Source organism: Salmo salar, chromosome ssa03 (assembly GCF_905237065.1).
Source record: "Salmo salar chromosome ssa03, Ssal_v3.1, whole genome shotgun sequence".
Taxonomy (NCBI): domain Eukaryota; kingdom Metazoa; phylum Chordata; class Actinopteri; order Salmoniformes; family Salmonidae; genus Salmo; species Salmo salar.
Window position 1 is genome coordinate 15,046,211 of NC_059444.1, and position 21,584 is coordinate 15,067,794.

At 40.9% G+C, this 21,584-nt stretch overlaps 2 protein-coding genes and 1 non-coding gene across 3 annotated transcripts; all 3 read right to left on the reverse strand.

Annotated features, from left to right (window-relative positions):
- Positions 1-28: 28 nt before the first annotated feature.
- rig (ribosomal protein S15) lies at positions 29-12,341 on the reverse strand. The gene is made up of 4 exons (NM_001123531.1): positions 12,333-12,341; positions 4,972-5,057; positions 4,296-4,530; positions 29-171 (listed from the first exon to the last, which is right to left on the reverse strand). Exons 1-4 carry the CDS (start codon positions 12,333-12,335, stop codon positions 58-60), a joined length of 438 nt encoding a protein of 145 aa, NP_001117003.1. The 5' UTR covers positions 12,336-12,341; the 3' UTR covers positions 29-57.
- LOC123741963 (small nucleolar RNA SNORA35) lies at positions 4,784-4,916 on the reverse strand. The gene has a single exon (XR_006769486.1). It is a non-coding gene; the product is annotated as a small nucleolar RNA SNORA35 (small nucleolar RNA).
- Positions 12,342-13,651: 1,310 nt separating the features above from the next.
- Positions 13,652-20,520, reverse strand: LOC106598989 (calponin-2). Its single transcript, XM_014190023.2, has 7 exons — positions 20,230-20,520; positions 17,254-17,375; positions 16,889-16,955; positions 16,379-16,516; positions 15,961-16,077; positions 15,359-15,505; positions 13,652-15,175 (listed from the first exon to the last, which is right to left on the reverse strand). The coding sequence occupies exons 1-7, from the start codon at positions 20,290-20,292 to the stop codon at positions 14,873-14,875; spliced, it is 957 nt and encodes a 318-aa protein (XP_014045498.1). The 5' UTR covers positions 20,293-20,520; the 3' UTR covers positions 13,652-14,872.
- Between the last annotated feature and the right edge of the window lie 1,064 nt (positions 20,521-21,584).

The following is a 21,584-nucleotide window of genomic DNA, read 5'->3' on the forward strand; positions in this document are numbered from 1 at the left end:
AAGCCAACAGAAAAGTGTGGGGACCTCATTTTTATTTATACAAAGAGAGCAGCCCTTCTATTTCAGTGGGATGAAACGGGAAGAATGTGTAGCTCCGATACCGGGGCGACCGTGCTTGACTGGCTTGTAGGTGATAGAGAACTCCCCCAGGTAGTGGCCGCACATCTCAGGCTGGAGAGAGAAGTAAAATTGTTAGTACAGAGCAGGACAATCCTGTCACTAGAATACACCTGTTCCACAACTACCACAGTACATTGTGCACCGACAGCCTCTGCATGCAGATTTAGACATAAAACTTTTAAGGCCAAAACTGATGCAGGACCAAAACATTTAGGGACCACACAAAAATCTGATTGTTACCGAAGGCTTCAAAAATACAGTGAGGCAAATAAAGTAATAGCCAAGTGACATGCAGGTCAATGGATGCGAAATCCCTAGCAAAAAGTTATTTACAATCGTAATCTTGGGAGGGGCCATTGTGGTGTCTAGTAGGCTTGGGCGGTATACCGGGGAATTTGGAAACAGCCACGGGAAGGTTTTTCCATACCAATTAAAACTAGATTTGAAGTTTAATGAATGTGCATATTTGTCGTTACTTTTTAACTAGGCGATAAAGCAGATTGAGTTCGTCATTTCACCCGTCACATATTCATTAAGAAGCATACTGGTAGTCCCCAGTAACACGGTGTTTGTTTACAAGCACAGTGACGAGACCGGAGCCTTCAGTCACTCACTGTTGTGCAGCACGCACCAGGTGATCTAGTTATAGTATGGAATTCACAACTAAATGTTTGCCAGCTAGATACACTACAATGCCAAAAGTATGTGGACACGTGTCAAAAATCTCATTCCAAAATCATGGGCATTGATATGGACTAGGTCTCTCCTGGAAAAGAGATGTTATCTCAATGAGAAAAACCTGTATAAATAAAGGTAATAAAATGGAGTTCCTTTGCTGTAAATGGTCCCCCCTTTGCTGATATAACAGCCTTCACTCTTCTGGAAAGGCTTTCCACTAGGAAGAACATTGCTGCAGGGACTTGCTTCCATTGAGCCACAAGAGCATTAGTGAGGCCGGGCACTGATGTTGGGCGATTAGGCCTGGCTTGCAGTCTGTGTTCCAATTCACCCCAAAATTGTTCGATGGGGTTGAGGTCAGGGCTCTGTGCAGGCCAGTCAAGTTCTTCCACACCAATCTCAACAAACCATTTCTGTATGGACCTCGCTTTGTGCACAGGGGTATTGTCATGCTGAAACAGGAAAGGGCCTTCCCCAAACCATTGCCACAAAGTTAGAAGCACAGAATCTAAAAGGTCACTTCCCTTCATTGGAACTAAGGGGCTTAGCCCAAACCATGAAAAACAGCCACAGATCATTATTCATTCTCCACCAAACTTCACAGTCGGTACTATGCATTTGGGCAGGTAGTGTTCTCCTGGCACCTGCCAAACCACCCAGATTCGTCTATCGGACTGCCAGATGGCGAAGCGTGATTCATCACCACAGAGAACACGGTTCCACTGCTCTAGAGTCCAATGGCAGCGAGCTTTACACTACTCCAGCAGAGTCTTGACATTGCGCATGGTGATCTTAGGCTTGTGTGCGGCTGCTCGGCCATGGAAACCCATTTCATGAAGCTCCCAAGAAACGGTTATTGTACTGAAGTTGCTTCCAGGGGCAGTTTGGAACTTGGTAGTGAGTGTTGCAACCGAGGACAGACAAGATTTATGCGCTACATGTTTCAGCACTCGGCGGTCCTGTTCTGTGAGCTTGTGGGGGCAGGTAGCCTAGTGGTTAGAGTGTTGGACTATTAACCGAAAGGTTGCAAGATCAAATCCCTGAGTTGACATGGTAAAAATCTGTCCTTCTGCCCCTGAACAAGGCAGTTAACCCACTGTTCCTAGGCCGTCATTGAAAATAAGAATTTGTTCTTAACTGACTTGCCTAGTTAAATAACAGTTAAATAAATAAACTTGTGTGGCCTACCACTTCGCGGCTGAGCCGTTATTGCTCCTAGACGTTTCCACTTCATAATAACAGCACTTACAGTTGACTGGGGCAGCTCTAGCAGGGGAGAAAATAGACAAACTGACTTGTTGGAAAGGTGGCATCCTGACGGTGCCACGTTGAGTCACTGAGCTCTTCAGTTCGGGCTAATCTACTGCCAATGTTTGTCTATGGAGATTGCATGGCTGTGTGCTTGATTTGAACTTCTCTAGGGTAGGGGGAAGTATTTTGACGTCCGGATGTAAGGCGTGCCCGTAGTAAACTGCCTGCTACTCAGGCTCAGAAGGTAGGATATGCATATTATTAGTAGATTTGGATAGAAAACACTCAGAAGTTTCTAAAACTGTTTGAATGATGTCTGTGAGTATAACAGAACTCCTATGGCAGGCAAAAACCTGAGAAAAATCCAACCAGGAAGTGTGGAAATCTGAGGTTTGTAGTTTTTCAAGTGATTGCCTATACAGTACACAGTGACTTAGGGTTCATTTGGCACTTCCTAAGGCTTCCACTAGATGTCAACAGTCTTTAGAACCTTGTTTCATGCTTCTACTGTTACTGGGGAGAGAATAAGAGCCGACTCAACAAGTGGACTGCCTGAGGCGAATGAGTTGTTTATTGCGCTGTCACACAGGCGCACCGTTCCTAATTTTTCCTCTGTAATGAATACGCTATTGTCCGGTTGGAATATTATTGAATATTTATGATAAAAAGACCCTAAGGATTGATTGTAAACATCGTTTGACATGTTTCTACGAACGGTAATGGAACTTTTTGACTTTTCATCTAGGGTTTTGCGCTCGCACATAGTGCCTTTGGAATAGTGATCTGAACGCGAACAAAACAGAGGTATTTGGACATAAATATGGAGTTTAACGAACAAAACTAACATTTCTTGTGGAAGTGGGAGTCCTGGGAGTGCATTCCGACGAAGATCAGCAAAGGTAAGTGAAGATTTATAATACTATTTCTGAGTTTTGTTGACTCCAGAACCTGGCGGGTAACTGTATAGCTTGCTTTGATGGCTGAGCTCTGTACTCAGAATATTGAACAATGTGCTTTCGCTGTAAAGCTATTTTGAAATCTGACATAGCGGTTGCATTAAGGAGAAGTGTATAATTCTTTCAATAACTGTTGTAAATTTTATCAACGTTTATGATGAGTATTTTTGTAAATTGATGTGCTCATTCACCGGATGTTTTGGAGGCAAAACATTTTCTGAACATCACGCGCCAATGTAAAATGGGGTTTTTGGATATAAATATAAACTTTATCGAACAAAACATACATGTATTGTGTAACATTGAGTCCTGGGAGTGTCATCTGATGAAGATCGTCAAAGGTTAGTGATTAATTTTAGCTGTATTTCTGGTTTTTGTGACGCCTCTCCTTGCTTGGAGAATGGCTGTGTGGTTTTTCTTGTCTCAGCGCTGTCCTAACATAATCTAATGTTATGCTTTCGCCATAAAGCCTTTTTGAAATCGGACAATGTGGTTGGATTAATGAGAAGTGTATCTTTAAAATGGGATATAATAGTTGTATGTTTGAGAAATTTGAATTATGAGATTTTTGTTGTTTTGAATTTTCCGCCCTGCTATTTCACTGGCTGTTGAATAGCGTCCCACATACCCCACAGAGGTTAAACACCTGTCAGCAACGGGTGTGGCTGAAATAGTTGAATACAACAACTTGAAGGGGTGTCCACATACTTTTGGCCATGTAGTGTCTTATTATTATTACATTAACTGTCTGAAATGTACTAACTGCTATGCAGTTGTGCATTTGGTATCGTGCTACCTGGTTAGCTTCTCGCAAAACCAAACTTCTCTTGGTAACAGCAGAGAATCTCCTTTTGGATCAAAAGCCTTCCTTGTATAACTATGAGCTGGGATGTCTGTACTGTAAATAGTTAATGTCAGAGACTATAAAATGTTCACAATGCGCTCTTTAGCATTTAGCTAGCATTCAATATGGAATTTTACATGATCCTATTAGCATTGCTAACCTTTGGATTAGAGGCTCAGTGAGGTTAGAAAAAAAGTTATTTTAATTTTTTTACTAGGCAAGTCAGTTAAGAACAAATCCTTAATTACAATGCCAGACCAAATCCGGACAACGCTGGGCCAAATTGTGCGCCGCCAGACCGCTGCTCCACCCGGGGCCCCAAAATAGCTCCCCTTGTGTTCAGTGTCGGTATTACCAAATATCCCAGGACACCACAAGGTTGTTATGAAGGTATGACAATCTGGAAACCGCCCAAGCCTACCCACAGATCTTTCCCAAAACCTCACCTTGATTTCAACCTGGTTGAAGGTCTTGCCGTTGTACACTCCGACCATGGAGCCAACCATCTCAGGCAGGATGACCATGTCCCTAAGGTGAGTCTTCACCACCTCGGGCTTCTCCATCGGGGGAGCCTCCTTCTTGGCCTTACGCAGGCGCTTCAGGAGGGACTGCTGCTTGCGGCGAAGGCCACGGTTAAGTCTCCTCCTCTGGCGGGCGCAGTACAGCTGCATCAGCTGTTCACTGGAGGAGAGGAGGCATGATGCAGTCAGGCATACTTTCAGATTAACATTAAGCATCAGGTCCAAATAGCAGACTGGAGACTTCTACAGGGAAGTTAATTAAACATTTAAATGAATCCAGAATGTACCAAAATGGCCTTTAGAGTTTTACATATTTAGTCATAGTCCAACTAATTATGTAACAATATGTATTGTATTACAAGCAAAATTGAGAAAACGAATGAAAATGGAACACAGCATACCAGTTGCCATAATAATGTACCCAACTTTCGAAAGAGAGAACGCCACTGTCAGACCTCACCCTTCTGCAAGATGGGGTTCATCTAGCATTGGTATAATGGTTACACTCAGAAAGTGCTGAGCTTTCACCGACATACCACAATGCAAACAGCAATATTGACAAATGTAGTGGCGCATTTACTGGATGAATTGATTTACTCACTAGGACATGTCCAGAAGCTGGTCCAGGTCCACACCTCTGTAGGTGAACTTCCTGAAGGTACGCTTCTTCTTGATCTCGACATCCGCCTAGGAAATCACGCAAACTACTTTAACACAGTGGATATTGAGGGCCAACGAAAGCGAGTGTTAAAATGACACGTTCATTAGTAACATAATAACAGTTATAGCCACTATGTGTTAGAGTGCTGTCGTGCTTACTTCGGAATCCCTGTGATATGCAACTTTTCAGGGAAGTTAGGAACCAATATACACAGGCAGTTAGGAAAGATAAGGCTAGCTTTTTCAAACAGAAATTTGCATCCTGTAGCATAAACTCCAAAAACTTCTGGGACACTAAAGTCCATGGAGAATAAGAGCACCTCCCCCCAGCTGCCCACTGCACTGAGGCTAGGAAACACTGTCACCACTGATAATTCCACTACAATTGAGAATTTCAATAAGCATTTTTCTACGGCTGGCCATGCTTTCCACTTGGCTACCCCTACCCCGGTCAACTGCCCTGCACTCCCCACAGCAACTCGCCCAAACCTCCCCCATTTCTCCTTCACCCAAATCCAGATAGCTGATGTTCTGAAAAAGCTGCAAAATCTGGACCCCTACAAATCAGCCGGGCTAGACAATCTGGACCCTCTCTAAAATTATCTGCCGAAATTGTTGCAACCCCCATTACTAGCCTGTTCAACCTCTTCGTATCGTCTGAAATTCCCAAAGAATGGAAAGCTGCCGCGATCATCCCCCTCTTCAAAAGGGGGAGACACTCTAGACCCAAACTGCTACAGACCTATATCTATCCTACCCGACTTTCTAAGGTCTTCGAAAGCCTAGTTAAACAGATTACCGAACATTTCGAATCCCACCGTACCTTCTCCGCTATGCAATCTGGTTTCAGAGCTGGTCATGGGTACACCTCAGCCAAGCTCATGGTCCTAAACAATATCATAACCGCCATCGATAAGAGACATTACTGTGCAGCCGTATTCATCGACCTGGCCAAGGCTTTCGACTCTGTCAATCACCACATTCTTATCGGCAGACTCAACAACCTTGGTTTCGCAAATAACTGCCTCACCTGGTTCATCAACTACTTCTCAGATGGAGTTCAGTGTGTCAAATCAGAGGGCCTCTGGCAGTCTCTAATGGGGTACCACAGGGTTCAATTCTCGGGCCGACTCTCTTCTCTGTATACATCAATGACGTCACTCTTGCTGCTGGTGATTCTCTGATCCACCTCTACGCAGACAACACCATTCTGTATACCTCTGGCCCTTCTTTGGACACTGTGTTAACTAACCTCCAGACGAGCTTCAATGCCATACAACTCTCCTTCCGTGGCCTCCAACTACTCTTAAAATGCAAGTTAAACTAAATGCATGCTCTTCAACCGATCGCTGCCCGCACCTGCCCGACCGTCCAGCATCACTACTCTGGATGGTTCTGACTTAGAATATGTGCACAACTACAAATACCTAGGTGTCTGGCTAGACTGTAAACTCTCCTTCCAGACTCATATTAACCTGTTAGGGCTAGGGGGCAGCATTTGCACGTCTGGATAAAAAAAATGTACCCGATTTAATCTGGTTACTAATCCTACCCAGTAACTAGAATATGCATATACTTATTATATATGGATAGAAAACACTCTAAAGTTTCTAAAACAGTTTGAATGGTGTCTGTGAGTATAACAGAACTCATTTGGCAGGCAAAACCCTGAGACATTTTCTGACAGGAAGTGGATACCTGATGTGTTGTATTGACTTTAAACCTATCCCATTGAAAAACACAGGGGCTTAGGAATATTTTGGCACTTCCTATTGCTTCCACTAGATGTCACCAGCCTTTACAAAGTGTTTTGAGTCTTCTGGAGGGAGATCTGACCGAACAAGAGCCATGGAACGATGATGTCCCATTAGACACCTGGCGCGCGAGTTCATGTTGGGTACCCTCGTTCCAATACGTTATAAAAGAGTATGCATTCGTCCACCTTGAATATTATTCATGTTCTGGTTAAAAAAGGCCCTAATGATTTATGCTATACAACGTTTGACATGTTTGAACGAACGGAAATATATTTTTCCCCTCGTTCGTGACGAGAAGTCCGGCTGGCTTACATCATGTGCTAACGAGACGGAGATTTTTGGACATAAATGATGAGCTTTTTTGAACAAAACTACATTCGTTATGGACCTGTGATACCTGGAAGTGACATCTGATGAAGAGAATCAAAGGTAATGGATTATTTACATAGTATTTTAGATTTTAGATCTCCCCAACATGACGTCTAGTCTGTATCGCAACGCGTATTTTTCTGGGCGCAGTGCTCAGATTATTGCAAAGTGTGATTTCCCAGTAAGGTTATTTTTAAATCTGGCAAGTTGATTGAGTTCAAGAGATGTAAATCTATAATTCTTTAAATGACAATATAATATTTTACCAATGTTTTCTAATTTTAATTATTTAATTTGTGACGCTGACTTGACTGCCGGTTATTGGAGGGAAACGATTTCCTCAACATCAATGCCATAGTAAAACGCTGTTTTTGTATATAAATATGAACTTGATAGAACTAAAAATGCATGCATTGTCTAACATAATGTCCTAGGAGTGTCATCTGATGGAGATTGTAAAAGGTTAGTGCATCATTTTAGCTGGTTTTATGGTTTTGGTGACCCTGTCTTTGACTTGACAAAACATTACACACAACTCTTGTAAATGTACTGTCCTAACATACTCTAAATTTATGCTTTCGCCGTAAAACCTTTTTGAAATCGTAAAACGTGGTTAGATTAAGGAGATGTTTATCTTTCAAATGGTGTAAAATAGTTGTATTTTTGAAAAATTTGAATTTTGACATTTATTTGGATTCAAATTTGCCGCTCTTGAAATGCACCTGCTGTTGATGGAGTGCACCACGGGTGGCACGCTAGCGTCCCACCTAGCCCCAAGAGGTTAAGCATCTCCAATCCAAAATTACATCTAGAATCGGCTTCCTATTTCGCAACAAAGCATCCTTCACTCATGCTGCCAAAAATAATAGAGGTCGACCGATTATGACTTTTCAACGCCGATTATTGCAGGACCAAAAAAAGCCGATACCGATTAATCGGTTGATTTAAAAAAATATATATATATGTATTTGTAATGACAATTACAACAATACTGAATGAACACTTATTTTAACTTAACCTGTTAGGGCTAGGGGGCAGTATTGACACGGCTGGATAAAAAACGTACCCGATTTAATCTGGTTACCACTCCTACCCAGTAACTAGAATATGCATATACTTATTACATATGGATAGAAAACACCCTAAAGTTTCTAAAACTGTTTGAATGGTGTCTGTGAGTATAACAGAACTCAAATGGCAGGTCAAAACCTGAGAGATTCCTTTACAGGAAGTGGCCTGTCTGACCATTTCTGGAACTTCTTTGCCATCTCTATCTTTTACTAAGGATCTCTGCTCTAACGTGACACTTCCTACGTCGTCCATAGGCGCTCAGAGCCTGGGAAAAACCTGAATGTCGTCATCCCAGCCCCAGGCTGAAACACATTATCGCCTTTCTCAAGTGGCCGATCAAGGGACTCTGGGCTTAGGCGCGTGACCTGACCGCCCCCGTCTTTGTGATTTTTTTCCTCTGTTTGCCGAAAAGGAGATTCCCGGTCGGAATATTATCGCTTTTCTACGAGAAAAATGGCATAAAAATTGATTTTAAACAGCGGTTGACATGCTTCGAAGTACGGTAATGGAATATTTAGAATTTTTTTGTCACGAATTGCGCCATGCGCTCGACCCTTCTTTACCATTTCGGATAGTGTCTAGAACGCACGAACAAAACGCCGCTATTCGGATATAACGATGGATTATTTTGGACCAAACCAACATTTGTTATTGAAGTAGCAGTCCTGGGAGTGCATTCTGACGAAGACAACAAAAGGTAATCAAACTTGTATAATAGTAAATATGATTATGGTGAGTGCTAAACTTGCCGGGTGTCTAAATAGCTAGCCCGTGATGCCTGGGCGAAGTACTTAGAATATTGCAAAGTGTGCTTTCACCAAAAGGCTATTTTAAAATCGGACATATCGAGTGCATAGAGGAGGTCTGTATCTATAATTCTTAAAATAATTGTTATGCTTTTTGTGAACGTTTATCGTGAGTAATTTAGTAAAATGTTAGCGAATTCCCGGAAGTTTGCGGGGGGTATGCTAGTTCTGAACGTCACATGCTAATGTAAAAAGCTGGTTTTTGATATAAATATGAACTTGATTGAACAAAACATGCATGTATTGTATAACATATTGTCCTAGGGTTGTCATCTGACGAAGATCATCAAAGGTTAGTGTTGCATTTAGCTGTCTTCTGGGTTTTTGTGACATTATATGCTAGCTTGAAAAATGGGTGTCTGATTATTTCTGGCTTGGTACTCTGCTGACATAATCTAATGTTTTGCTTTCGTTGTAAAGCCTTTTTGAAATCGGACAGTGTGGTTAGATTAACGAGAGTCTTGTCTTTAAATAGCTGTAAAATAGTCATATGTTTGAGAAATTGAAGTAATAGGATTTTTAAGGTTTTGAAAATCGCGCCACAGGCTTCAAGTGGCTGTTACGTAGGTGGGACGAATTCGACCCGCCTAGCCCATAGAGGTTAATATAATAATCAATAAAATCAATTTAGCCTCAAATAATGAAACATTTTCAATTTGGTTTAAATAATGCAAAAACAAAGTGTTGGAGAAGAAAGTAAAAGTGCAATATGTTTCTTGTAAGAAAGCTAACGTTATAGCTTCCGTCCCTCTCCTCACTCCTACCTGGGCTCAAACCAGGAACACATCGACAACAGCCACCCTCGAAGCAGCGTTACCCATGCAGAGCAAGGGGAACAACTACTCCAAGTCTCAGAGCAAGTGACGTTTGAAATGCTATTAGCGTGCACCCCGCTAACTAGCTAGCCATTTCACATCGGTTACATAAGCCTAATCTCGGGGGTTGATAGGTTTGAAGTCATAAACAGCGCAATGTTTGAAGCATTGCGAAGAGCAAAACCCACAAAAGTGCTGTTTGAATGAATGCTTACGAGCCTGCTGGTGCCTACCATCGCTCAGTCAGACTGCTCTATCAAATCATAGACAATTATAACATAATAACACACAGAAATACGAGCCTTAGGTCATTAATATGGTCGAATCCGGAAACTATCATCTTGAAAACAAAACGTTTATTCTTTCAGTGAAATACGGAACCGTTCCGTATTTTATCTAATGGGTGGCATCCATAAGTCTAAATATTCCTGTTACATTGCACAACCTTCAATGTTATGTCATAATTATGTAGAATTCTGGCAAATTAGTTCGCAACGAGCCAGGCGGCCCAAACTGTTGCATATACCCTGACTCTGCGTGCAATGAACGCAAGAGAAGTAACACAATTTCACCTGGTTAATATTGCCTACTAACCTGGATTTATTTTTGCTAAATATGCAGGTTTAAAAATATATAGTTCTGTGTATTGATTTTAAGGCATTGATGTTTATGGTCAGGTACAGTCGTGCAACGATTGTGCTTTTTTCGCAAATGCGCTTTTGTTAAATCATCCCCCATTTGGCGAAGTTGGCTGTCTTTGTTAGGAAGAAATAGTCTTCACACAGTTCGCAACAAGCCAGGCGGCCCAAACCCCTGCATATACCCTGACTCTGTTGCAAGAGAAGTGACACAATTTTCCTAGTTAAAAGAAATTCATGTTAGCAGGCAATATTAACTAAATATGCAGGTTTAAAATATATACTTGTGTATAGATTTTAAGAAAAGCATCGATGTTTATGGTTAGGTACAAGTGATTATGATTGATTGATTTTTATAAGATAAGTTTAATGCTAGCTAGCAACTTACCTTGGCTTCTTACTGCATTCGCATAATAGGCAGGCTCCTCGTGGAGTGCAATGTAAGGCAGGTGGTTAGAGCGTTGGACTAGTTAACTTAAGGTTGCAAGATTGAATCCCTGAGCTGACAAGGTAAAAATCTGTCGTTCTGCCCCTGAACAAGGCAGTTAACCCACCGTTCCTAGGCCGTCATTGAAAATAAGAATGTGTTCTTAACTGACTTGCCTAGTTAAATAACAGTTAAATAAATAAACTGCCTAGTTAAATAAAGGTGTAAAAATTAAAAATAATAAATCGGCCAAATCGCTGTCCAAATATACCGATGGCCGATTGTTATGAAAACTTGAAATCGGCCCTAATTAATCGGCCATTCCGATTAATCGGTCGACCTCTATAACATACCCTCGTAAAACTGACCACCCTACCGATCCTTGACTTCGGCGATGTCATTTACAAAATAGCCTCCAACACTCTACTCAACAAATTGGATGCAGTCTATCACAGTGCCATCCGATTTGTCACCAAAACCCCATATACTACCCACCACTGCGACCTGTATGCTCTTGTTGTCTGGCCCTCGCTTCATACTCATCGCCTAACCCTTTGGCTGCAGGTCATCTACAAGTCTTTGCTAGGTAAAGCTCCGCCTTATCTCAGCTCACTGGTCACCATAGCTGCACCCGCTCCAGCAAGTATATCTCACTGGTCACCCCCAAAGCCAATTCCTCCTTTGGCCGCCTTTCCTTACAGTTCTCTGCTGCCAATAACTGGAACGAACTGCAAAAATCTCTGAAGCTGGAGCCTCCCATCTCCCTCACTAGATTTAAGCACCAGCTGTCAGAGCAGCTCACAGATCACTGCACATAGCCCATCCAACTACCTCATCCCATACTGTATTTATTTATGCATCTTGCTCCTTTTCACCCCAGTATCTCTACTTCCACATTCATCTTCTGCACATCTATCACTCCAGTGTTTAATTGGTATATTGTAATTACTTCGCCACCATGGCCTATTTATTGCCGTACCTCCCTTGCACACACTGTATATAGACTTTTTCTGTATTATTGACTGTATGTTTATTTATTCCATGTGTAACTCTGTGTTGTTGTGTGTCGAACTGCTGTGCTTCATCTTGGCCAGATCGCAGTTGTAAATGAGAACTTGTTCTCAACTAGCCTACCTGGTTAAATAAATAAAAAAATACAAAAATGTCTCTAAAAGACAAGACCTGACTCGGTAAATAAACAGCAAGCTAGCATTAGCACTGCAGGCAACCGTATGAGCTTAACATGCATCACAAGCTTTGTGGTAGCGTCAATAATGTTTCATCCTAAAATTCACCAATGTATCGATTGATACGTAGTGATACATTGCACTGTATGGTTTAATAATTAAAAGGTATTATAACTTAGCAGAGATGGACATAGATGGTCAAATTCGGATTCTTGTAAAATTGGGCACCTACCATTTTGCCTGATGTTCCGTTGAAAAGAATGTTCCGAAGTCTCGTTTGTGCTAATATCGCGCGACTCGCAGGGACATCCGGCTATTTCCGGCCAGACAAAATATTTGTATATTTCACTGGACCATTAGGTGGAGGTATTGTACAAGAAAATTAACTTTTATCTTATCAGTCTCAAACGTCAAACAGTGCAACTTCCATTCAAGTTGAAGTCACTCACCATAGTCGGGATACTTCTATAGATATCCAAATGAAAACAAACAGCTAAACAATTTGTGTAATCTTTTATTACAGCTGTCACACAAAAATATATCTAGCATGGAATAACACAAAGGCAGGTGGTAAGAGAAAACACATTTTATTAAAGACACCCAGCCCACCACACCTGATAATGTTCATACCCAGTACAATGTTATCCTGATTATGTGCCGTATAAAGTCAATCACCAGCTATAAATACATCATGTAGAAAGAGGTCCTGATTTCGGTACCAGATCTTAATTTTCTTCTCCGCGTGATCGCCTTCTGAAACTGCAAAGTGCCGTACAACAGAGCTTCTGCTGTGGGTGGACAACCTAGAAACAAACATGTGCAAGAACAAGACATGTAATACCCGTATGTCTGTATGAAAAATGCTAAGAAATTCTATATCAACTCACCTTACCTGGTACCAGAGGAGGCTGGGTGGAGGAGCTATAGTAGGATGGGCTCATTGTAATGGCTGGAATCAAGACGATTCTGTGCTTCCAACTTTGTGGCAACAGTTTGGGGAAGGCCCTTTCCTGTTTCAAGATGACAATGCCACTAGGGCACAAAGCGAGGTCCATACAGAAATGGTTTGTTGAGATTGGTGTGGAAGAACTTGACTGACCAGCACAGAGCCCTGACCTCAACCCCATTGGGATGAATTGGAAGCATGCTCGTGGCTGAATGGAAGCAAGTCCCCGCAGCAATGTTCCAACATCTAGTGGAAAGCCTTCCCAGAAGAGTGGAGGCTGTTATAGCAGCAAAGGTGGGACAAACACCATATTAATGCCCATGATTTTGGAATGAGATGTTCGAACAGGTGTCCACATACTTTTGGTAATTTAGTGTACTTCTCTATTCCATCAGTGACCCAAATGACTCAAAACCCCCACCTACAAAACTGCATGCCTTCAACACTGCATTTAACATACCATGCAATTAGTATGTTAGGCTATGGAATGCAGACATTGTTTATGTTCTAATTAAAGCCACACGTACTAATGATCGTAACCGAAGGTATGATAACCATGTAACTAATGAGACACCCTATTATTGTAACTAATTGACACAGACTGGTTTGTATACAATGTACGTCTTTATTACACTTTATTCACACATATTTCCCAACTTTCATAAATGTTTCTATTCATAATGAAAATATGGATCGAAAGGAAAGCCCAAGGAATATATATATAAAACCAAAAAGGTAGTAAGAGCAAATTTCCCTTCAGAGTCGGTACAAAACACTTAACAAAACTATATATAAATAATCACTTTGAATGACAGAGTTAAAAAATATGTTTGGTCCTCTTATCAGTCATCAGTGAATCCATTAAAACATTATACAATGAAGAAAATTGACAAAATGAATCCAGTATCCAGCTCAGAATGTTGAAAGCCTGAATGTTTTTTTTTCAAGATACTCTAAGCCAAAGAAAACAACCTTGGCTCCAGTTGTTCTGGTTAGGCAAACAAAGGAAATATTTCCTCCAAAGAAAGTTGGCATACATAAAAAAGTGGATGGTGGTTCGTTTCCATGGTCCAAACAGATACATCTTGTTGTCTTTTATACTACCAAGTAAAAATACTGAATGGGCACAAACAATTACCACAAATTCACATTCTTATTCACATCAATTAAGGTAATATAAATGTATATAGGTTACATTAACAATATGACCTTTGGTACAAGGATAGGTAAATTACAACTATGGAACAGTCCATTTTTGAAATGAGGATTTTTAATAATTGAATTCTATTGGATCCTGTCGAAGATGGATTACAGGCAATATTTGCCTGAAGATAAAAAATTATTGGCATAAACGTTTAAATGTAGCAATTTACATTAGTTGGCAAACAGTTGTCGAGGGGGAAACTGGCAAGAGGGCTTTGGTACTTTACTAAAAGCTAATCACTGGGATATAAAAAGCTAATCACAGCCCAGACACCAGTACTGGCTTTAGTGGTTACACTTTAAAAACACATAAGCATAGCCATTTCAACAGGAATATAAAAACCTACTAATGCATAGTACATGTGAGATATGTCTAACATTGGTCCTAACCAGCGCTTAAATGAGGGCAAGAGGGCACTATTGTCCAATACCAAAAGGAGATCAACCAAAAGGCGGAAAATCCTATGTAACAAATAACTTTGAAAAAGCCTTCCTTGATGTTTCTTCTGTTTTCAACCAGCACAACTCCCCTCTTAATAACCCGTCCCCTCTTAATAACCCGTCCCCTCTTAATAACCCGTCCCCTCTTAATAACCCGTCCCCTCTTAATAACCCGTCCCCTCTTAATAACCCGTCCCCTCTTGTTGGTACACCGGCACCGCTTCATCTTTGTATTCTTGGTAACCCTCGTCTTGGTAGTCAGGGACATATTCGGCTCCGGCCCCATTCTGCTCCTCCTCGCCCTCCTCGTTCTTGGGGCAGTACTTAGCGTTGTAGATCTGACGACCCAGGCCAAAGTTCTGCCCGCTCTGATTGGCGCCTGCGTTGGAGCCCATCTGCAGTGACATGGTGCTGTTGTCACATTTGTCTGTGCCCAGCTTCTGGTCGTAGATGGCACGGCGGGTTCCTGGAGCTGTCATGCCAGCCTGAGTAGAGGAAGATAACTAATTCATATGTAGCAGTGAATTAAAATAAGAATCCATTAGTAAAAGCCAAAGTCTACTAGTGCAGTTATGTCCCCCATTGACAATATTGATAACTCGATTTAGTTTTAACACATGGTGAAATTAAAGAGAACTTGCATTTGCTTTCTACACATGGACTTTTACCTGACTGGCCCCCTTGTTGGTGCCCATTTGCAGACTGATGGTGGAGTTGTCCATGGGGGGCAGGATGTGAGCCTTGGGATCGTAGAGGTGCCTCCTGGTGCCGTATGCATTCATGCCCGCCTGGCTGGCACACTTATTCGTCCCCATCTGCGGAGAGAGACAGATATCAGTTATAAAAGGAAAACAGCAAAGGATGAGTGGAAAATTACAACCCCCAGTTAGATGGAGACCTTCAGACAGACCGAGAATGCCTGAGTAGATATCATCAAATCAACAATATTGTTCTTGGTTGAAATAGAAGTCATGCCAAAGGGCTTGTAAAAGTTAGGAATCATTGATGTAACCCTACATGCAACCCTTCAATAAGAAATATCCAAAACAAATAGAAGTTATGAAAAAATTCAATGAAATATGAGTTTTATAAGAACAATAGCATGGATGCCAGTCTGTCTCTGCCTTAGCCTGTTATAAAGGCTGTTAGCAATATGTCTTGGTCAGCTTTGCTACTGATGTTTTGTTTGGCAAGACGGCAACAGAGCTGGCAACAGCAAAAAGAACAACATGCTCCTCAGTGGTATCACTGTCAACACATTCCCTCTTGCCTGCAGTCCGATGACACACTGTCCGGCCTTCATCTTCTCCTCGTCGAATAGCCTCTCCTGTTTGTCTGCGTACTTCACCCCAATGTCCACTCGGGACTGGCAGCCCTTGGTCTTGGCCTGCAGGGGAAAGTGTACAGAAATCCAGTCACTGTTGGATGCCTCAAGATTTTACTGGACAATTCTAGGAGCTTATTCAGGAGGGGGCTGTATTTACATCCCGCTTCTGACACCATATGTTGATGAAGACGAGACACCATTATTTTAGCTTCTGGAACATCTTTACGAAGACAAAACCTGACATGTTGAACAAAGCATTACTGCAAGGTCAAGCGATTCATGCAAGTGGAAATTACACCGTTCAAATACAGAAGATTCTCATGAGGGATGCAACCATAAAAATTTGTTTAAAAACTTTTACCGTGCCAGCGAGAGACAGCAGTGTGCTCTGGACCTGGGTCATGTTCCCACTCTCAAACAGGTCGTTGGCCTCAAAGATATCATGGGGCTTCAGGCCGTACATTTGTATAGATTTGATGAAGTTGGTGATGTTCTCCAGCTAGAACCAGACAAGTGCATATGAAAATAAGATGAGTAAAGAGCTTCTCAATAATTGCATGAAGGTAGATTTTAGGAAGTCACACCTATAACGAGGCTATCACCACAAAGAATTAAGCCATTGAGTTAAAAGGATATCTCTGGCACACAGAGGTCTCACTATATTTCATATTCTAACCCAAATTATATTTCAGTAAACTCACTGGTCGAGAGAGTTGCACCTCTAATAATAATAATCTAATTCTGCTTTTAAGCTAGTAAAAAAAAACAGGCTTGGTCAGCACAACAGCTCAGATATATTCTCTAACTGTAAAACCAGCTGGTAAAGTACAGTTCAAGTCTGTTCACGTAGAGAACAATCCAAGCAGCTCACCTGATGCCAGTTCATGGTGGATGAGTTGATCTTTTTCACAGAGCCAGGTTGAAGTTTGTTGATCAGTCTAGGGGAGGAAGAGAGTTTTCTTACTTAGACTGCAGCACCTCATAGGCAACAGAAGGAATCAGAGGAGAAAAGGGTCTATATTACAGTAAAACCCACAGCAAGGAGGACAGACAGGATATATGCAATGGATTGTATGATTTGATGTATAATGTTGTAGCTAGCAGAACGTTTATGAGTGATGTCTTTGGTTGAATGCATTGGCTGGTGCCATAAAATGTGTAGCTTAATGGGTCAATAAAGCCACATTGTACACATTGGGACATGACGACGGATCCTGGCCCCATTCAGAAACATACTTGCACAAGATGACACCATTTTTCAGGCCTTTCTGGAAGTCTTCCCCGATGTCACATCCTGTCGTATCCTCGATCCAGACCTTTAGCTCCTCCTCTCTCTGAGGGTCGTACTTTCCGGCAATCTGGGGAAGATCAAAAGTTCATTATAGGAGACCTTTACATCTTGAAAAAAGTTGCACAACATGTCGGTTACACTTTATTTTACAGTAATGTTTCCACTGGTACTTAGAAGAAAACTTTCCAATGGGTACTTCAAATAGTTACCAATTGTGTAGAATTATCTGGTACCTAATGGTGGCCATTGCTGCTTGTTTGAATGAATCCCAAAGAAACAAGTAATTCATAGATTATTACAGTGTAATTACTATTTTACCAGGTACTTCCCGTATAAACAAAGTGCTACTAACGTTTTTTTGGAAATACTTATCATCAATTGATGACTTGGTAGTGGGCGGTTTTCATTTCCAGAACCACAGCAAAAAATAAACAATATGCGTTTGTGCGTGTTGAAATTCTCTCTCAAGAGTTTATTATGGGCGGCCCCAAAACCATGATTCACGGTGTCAAACAATTGGGATAACTTTGTGTGTTATTCTTGCTGTTTAACAGCCCTTACAGAGCCGACACTGACATTAGCTCAAACACAAAACGCGCACACATCCTGTTTGGTAAACCACTTAAATCTCCTTGAAGCACAGGAAGGCAGCTGCATGGTATAGGGGCGAGTTAAACTTTATGCAATTTGACACTGCATTCCTTGTTGAGGGTGTTATCCTGATTTGTAAATACTTTGGTTGAGTAAATATTCAAAAGAAATAAGTGTGAAGATGGAAACTGGCTCTAAAAGCAACGTTTAGAAAACGTCATATCTGTAGTGTCGATCTTACTATGAAAATGCTACTACAAATAGAAATGCAAAAACACTGCAATGTTCGTGCAGAAAGTTATTTTTTTTTACGGCCTCTATAGCATCTCTAAATAATGCATTTTGAGGTTGAAGTTACAAATACATACCAAAGACTGAGGAATAGGGTCAAAATATTCTCTACAAATTTCCCTCCAAGACTTAAAATGTGAAGCGGAACTTTAAGTACAACTGAATAAAGGACTTCCTGGGCAAACCGGTCCTCTCATTATATATTTGCTTCATTTGATTATCCCCAAATTAAAACAACATTGACTGCCTTAATTGCCCACAGGACATTTGAAAGATGTAATTTAGAGAGGCATGGTGAACTCAAGGAATTCATTCCGCGGCGCAATTTAGATCATGGGGAATGAGACTGTTAGGACACCGAGTTGAAGGACTTTAAATCAAATGGATTGAACATGGAGCACTATTACGTTCTCAAAAAAACATATTTGGTAGTCTTGTTGGAACTGATCCACTAGACGTCTGGGTTAACCATCATTTCACCTATCATCTAATATTGTCAAGGAGGAAAAACTCCTTGAATAACAAAACTTCAATACTTCACATTGCTACATCATTAACGGCAGGAAATACCAGAGACAATGTTCATCATTCATTGGTATGAGAGGAAACCACCAGCTTTACATCCACTTGGCTACCCATACACTGTGTTCTGAGGACCAATGGAAAACCCTCGCCAATATAAGGCCTCAGCCAAGGAATGCAAACAATAAATCAGCCAGTGGTATAAAAAGACACATTGCTATGTCTCAGACACAGAAGAACATAATGCACATGTACCTGCCATGTCTAATCTGCAGTTAAACTGATCAGGGTAGTAACGTGGGGACCTGAGTATTGCTTTGTATAACATAACTTGGAACATGATGGGTAAAGTTTGTTGTATATGAAAGATAAAAACTAAAATAATATAATATTAGTCATTATTCTCTATTTACATAAGTGAAGAGCCTGGTTGGGGAACTTTGCAAAGCGTTTCAATTTCATTTCTCCTATTACACTGTAAAAGCGTAACACACGATTACAAAAAATAATAAGTACAGGAACAAACGCTCTAAATCTTCACTGTAAATTTGTGATAAAACAGTTATATTTGGCCCAAGGGGTACAGTAGTAGGTTAACTCCTGGTTGTGCCATCCACACTGTCATTGATGAAGGACACTTGCAGATAGATTAAGTTTAATATCACTTAATTGGTCAATTACACACAAGGTCCAACCTATTTGATAGAAGCAAACCTCCGGTTGCCTTTTCACTTCCCGACATTTTTCCAGTCGGACCGGGATTCGAACTGGCAACCATCTGTTTGCTGGCTCGCCTCTCTAACAGCTATGCTACCTGCCACCAGAAAACACTGGCACGGTCTCCTGTCAACGTTTACTTTTGAAAGTGCACATATTTCTATTTGGATTGTTTTGTGGTGCCAATTGTCAATGTACGCACGTTGGCGCACTGCTCACAACAACAGCCATTCACCGAATCCACCCCAGCGAAGGATGCAGCAGTTGTTCTCGTGATAGGACCGTGTGACCTATGGATGGGTGACAAACTCAGGGACATGGATGGATGCATGAAAGACCTAGTGTTGTACTGACTAGTTTGTCTATGTAATGGCACCGTATGGGGATTTTAACTTACCACAAGAAAATATACATTGCCAACACGGGCAACGCCCATGCCCTTTTAAGCGCTTCCCAAAAGTAAACCAACAACTTAATTAAAAAAAAAACTTTCGTCTGGTTTATCATTTTCATTTAATGAACAGTGTTATCAAACATATATGCCTTGGTGCACAGCCGGTAAAACTTGTAATTTGATAAAAGTTTTCCGCTTTATTTAGGTCATTCCAAAATATAGTAGCTTCGCCCGTTCCACGTAATTATCTTTACACTCAGCAGAACGTCATAGCCTAAAAGACGTAGGCAAACACATGTTTCAATAAATAAATCAAGTTTTCCGTAATAAACCTCACTAACGCTATAGGCTACTACCATAAGGCAAATGATTCATTCCCACTTTACTCCCTTCCGTGAACACTTACCTTGCTTTTGACTTCTGCAGAAAACCCATAAGCAGGACCTCGGTTAAATGATGAGCCAGACATTATTATAAACGAGTTACTTTGTTTTTCGTATAGATACTTTGTATCAGTTTCTTTGTGCAAATACTTTTATTTTCGTTTCTCTTCCAGTTAAACTCCGGAGTGAACTAAACACTTCCTTTCTTTTTTCTTGCAACCAATAAAAATGCTTACACGAACGGGTACGCTTCGTTAATCGATTTTAGGCTCCACCTTTCCCTTTCTGAGTCTAGGTCGTGACTCGTGATTGATATCAAAAAGTCCTTATATGGAAGGAAAGTCCCACATTCCTGAATGATGGGAGTATCCTATGGTCCAACCAGCAGTCGGGGAGTCTTGAATCACGGTCGGGAAAAGTTTGAGTAGAAGAATACCAAAACGAGCTACTGAATGACGTAATGATACTACTCTTGAGACACATTTTTTGTAAATGACCCCCTTTGCTCGTTCAAGGGATTTGATCCATTTTGGAATTCTGAGAATGTTAATATCACTAGTAGGCTACATCCAAACGAGAACATAGTTAAAAAATATTCATTTCGGCATTAAGCAATTATCCGAATATTTTAGTTTAGCCTACATAAGACCAATTATCATGATTCATGTGTTATTACATTGTTATAAAGCACAGTTAGTTTTGTCTACAATAACATAAAAACACTGATAAAAAAAGTAAAGTCATTTCAGTGTCCATTTATATCACTTCAGTGACAGAAAGGCAGATCAATTCTGATGTTTTTTCCCCCACTAATTAGTCTTTTGACCAATCACATCAGATATTTTCACATCAGCTCTTTTTCAGAGCTGATTTGATTAGTGGGGGAAAAAATCATAATTGTGCTGGCTGTCTAAACGCAGCCTTAGTGTCGTTGTCAATTCAATTCGAGTCTGTGGAATATTATCTTGATAATCCATGACATTACACTTCTTAGTCTCAAATGAAAATGGCATACTGAACTCATTTGGATACCTACCAACAACGTTATCCAACATCCTTAGCCCAATTCAGTATCATAAGCAATTTCCTATTATTCTGTAAGTAAATCCGAGACACCTCATTTAGTACTGTATGTTATGTTTCTTATGGTATTCATTTGTGGATGTCCATCACCCATTTTGTATGATATGTTACGAATTACAATTCGTATTATTTGCTAGGAATTTACAAAACGCACAATATATTACGAATTTGCAAAACGAACCATATGTTGCGAATTTGCTAAATGTATGCTATGTTGCAAATTCTAGCTAGTTGGCTAACTTTAGCTAGGCTATGAGTTACAGAGTTAAATTGAGGAGTTAGGTTAAAGGGTTTG

Excerpts from the sequence above, each read along its gene's own strand:
- rig (NM_001123531.1), bottom strand. Across the intron at positions 4,531-4,971 it reads CAGCTTCTGGACATGTCCTA|TGAACAGCTGATGCAGCTGT; the intron begins GTGAGTAAATCA and ends CCTCTCCTCCAG. Across the intron at positions 172-4,295 it reads TCAACCAGGTTGAAATCAAG|CCTGAGATGTGCGGCCACTA; the intron begins GTGAGGTTTTGG and ends TTCTCTCTCCAG.
- LOC106598989 (XM_014190023.2), bottom strand. The coding sequence starts at position 20,292 with ATGTCTGGCTCATCATTTAACCGAGGTCCTGCTTATGGGTTTTCTGCA. Across the intron at positions 16,517-16,888 it reads CCACCATGAACTGGCATCAG|CTGGAGAACATCACCAACTT; the intron begins GTGAGCTGCTTG and ends GTCTGGTTCTAG. Across the intron at positions 15,176-15,358 it reads CCAACAAGGGGGCCAGTCAG|GCTGGCATGACAGCTCCAGG; the intron begins GTAAAAGTCCAT and ends TCCTCTACTCAG.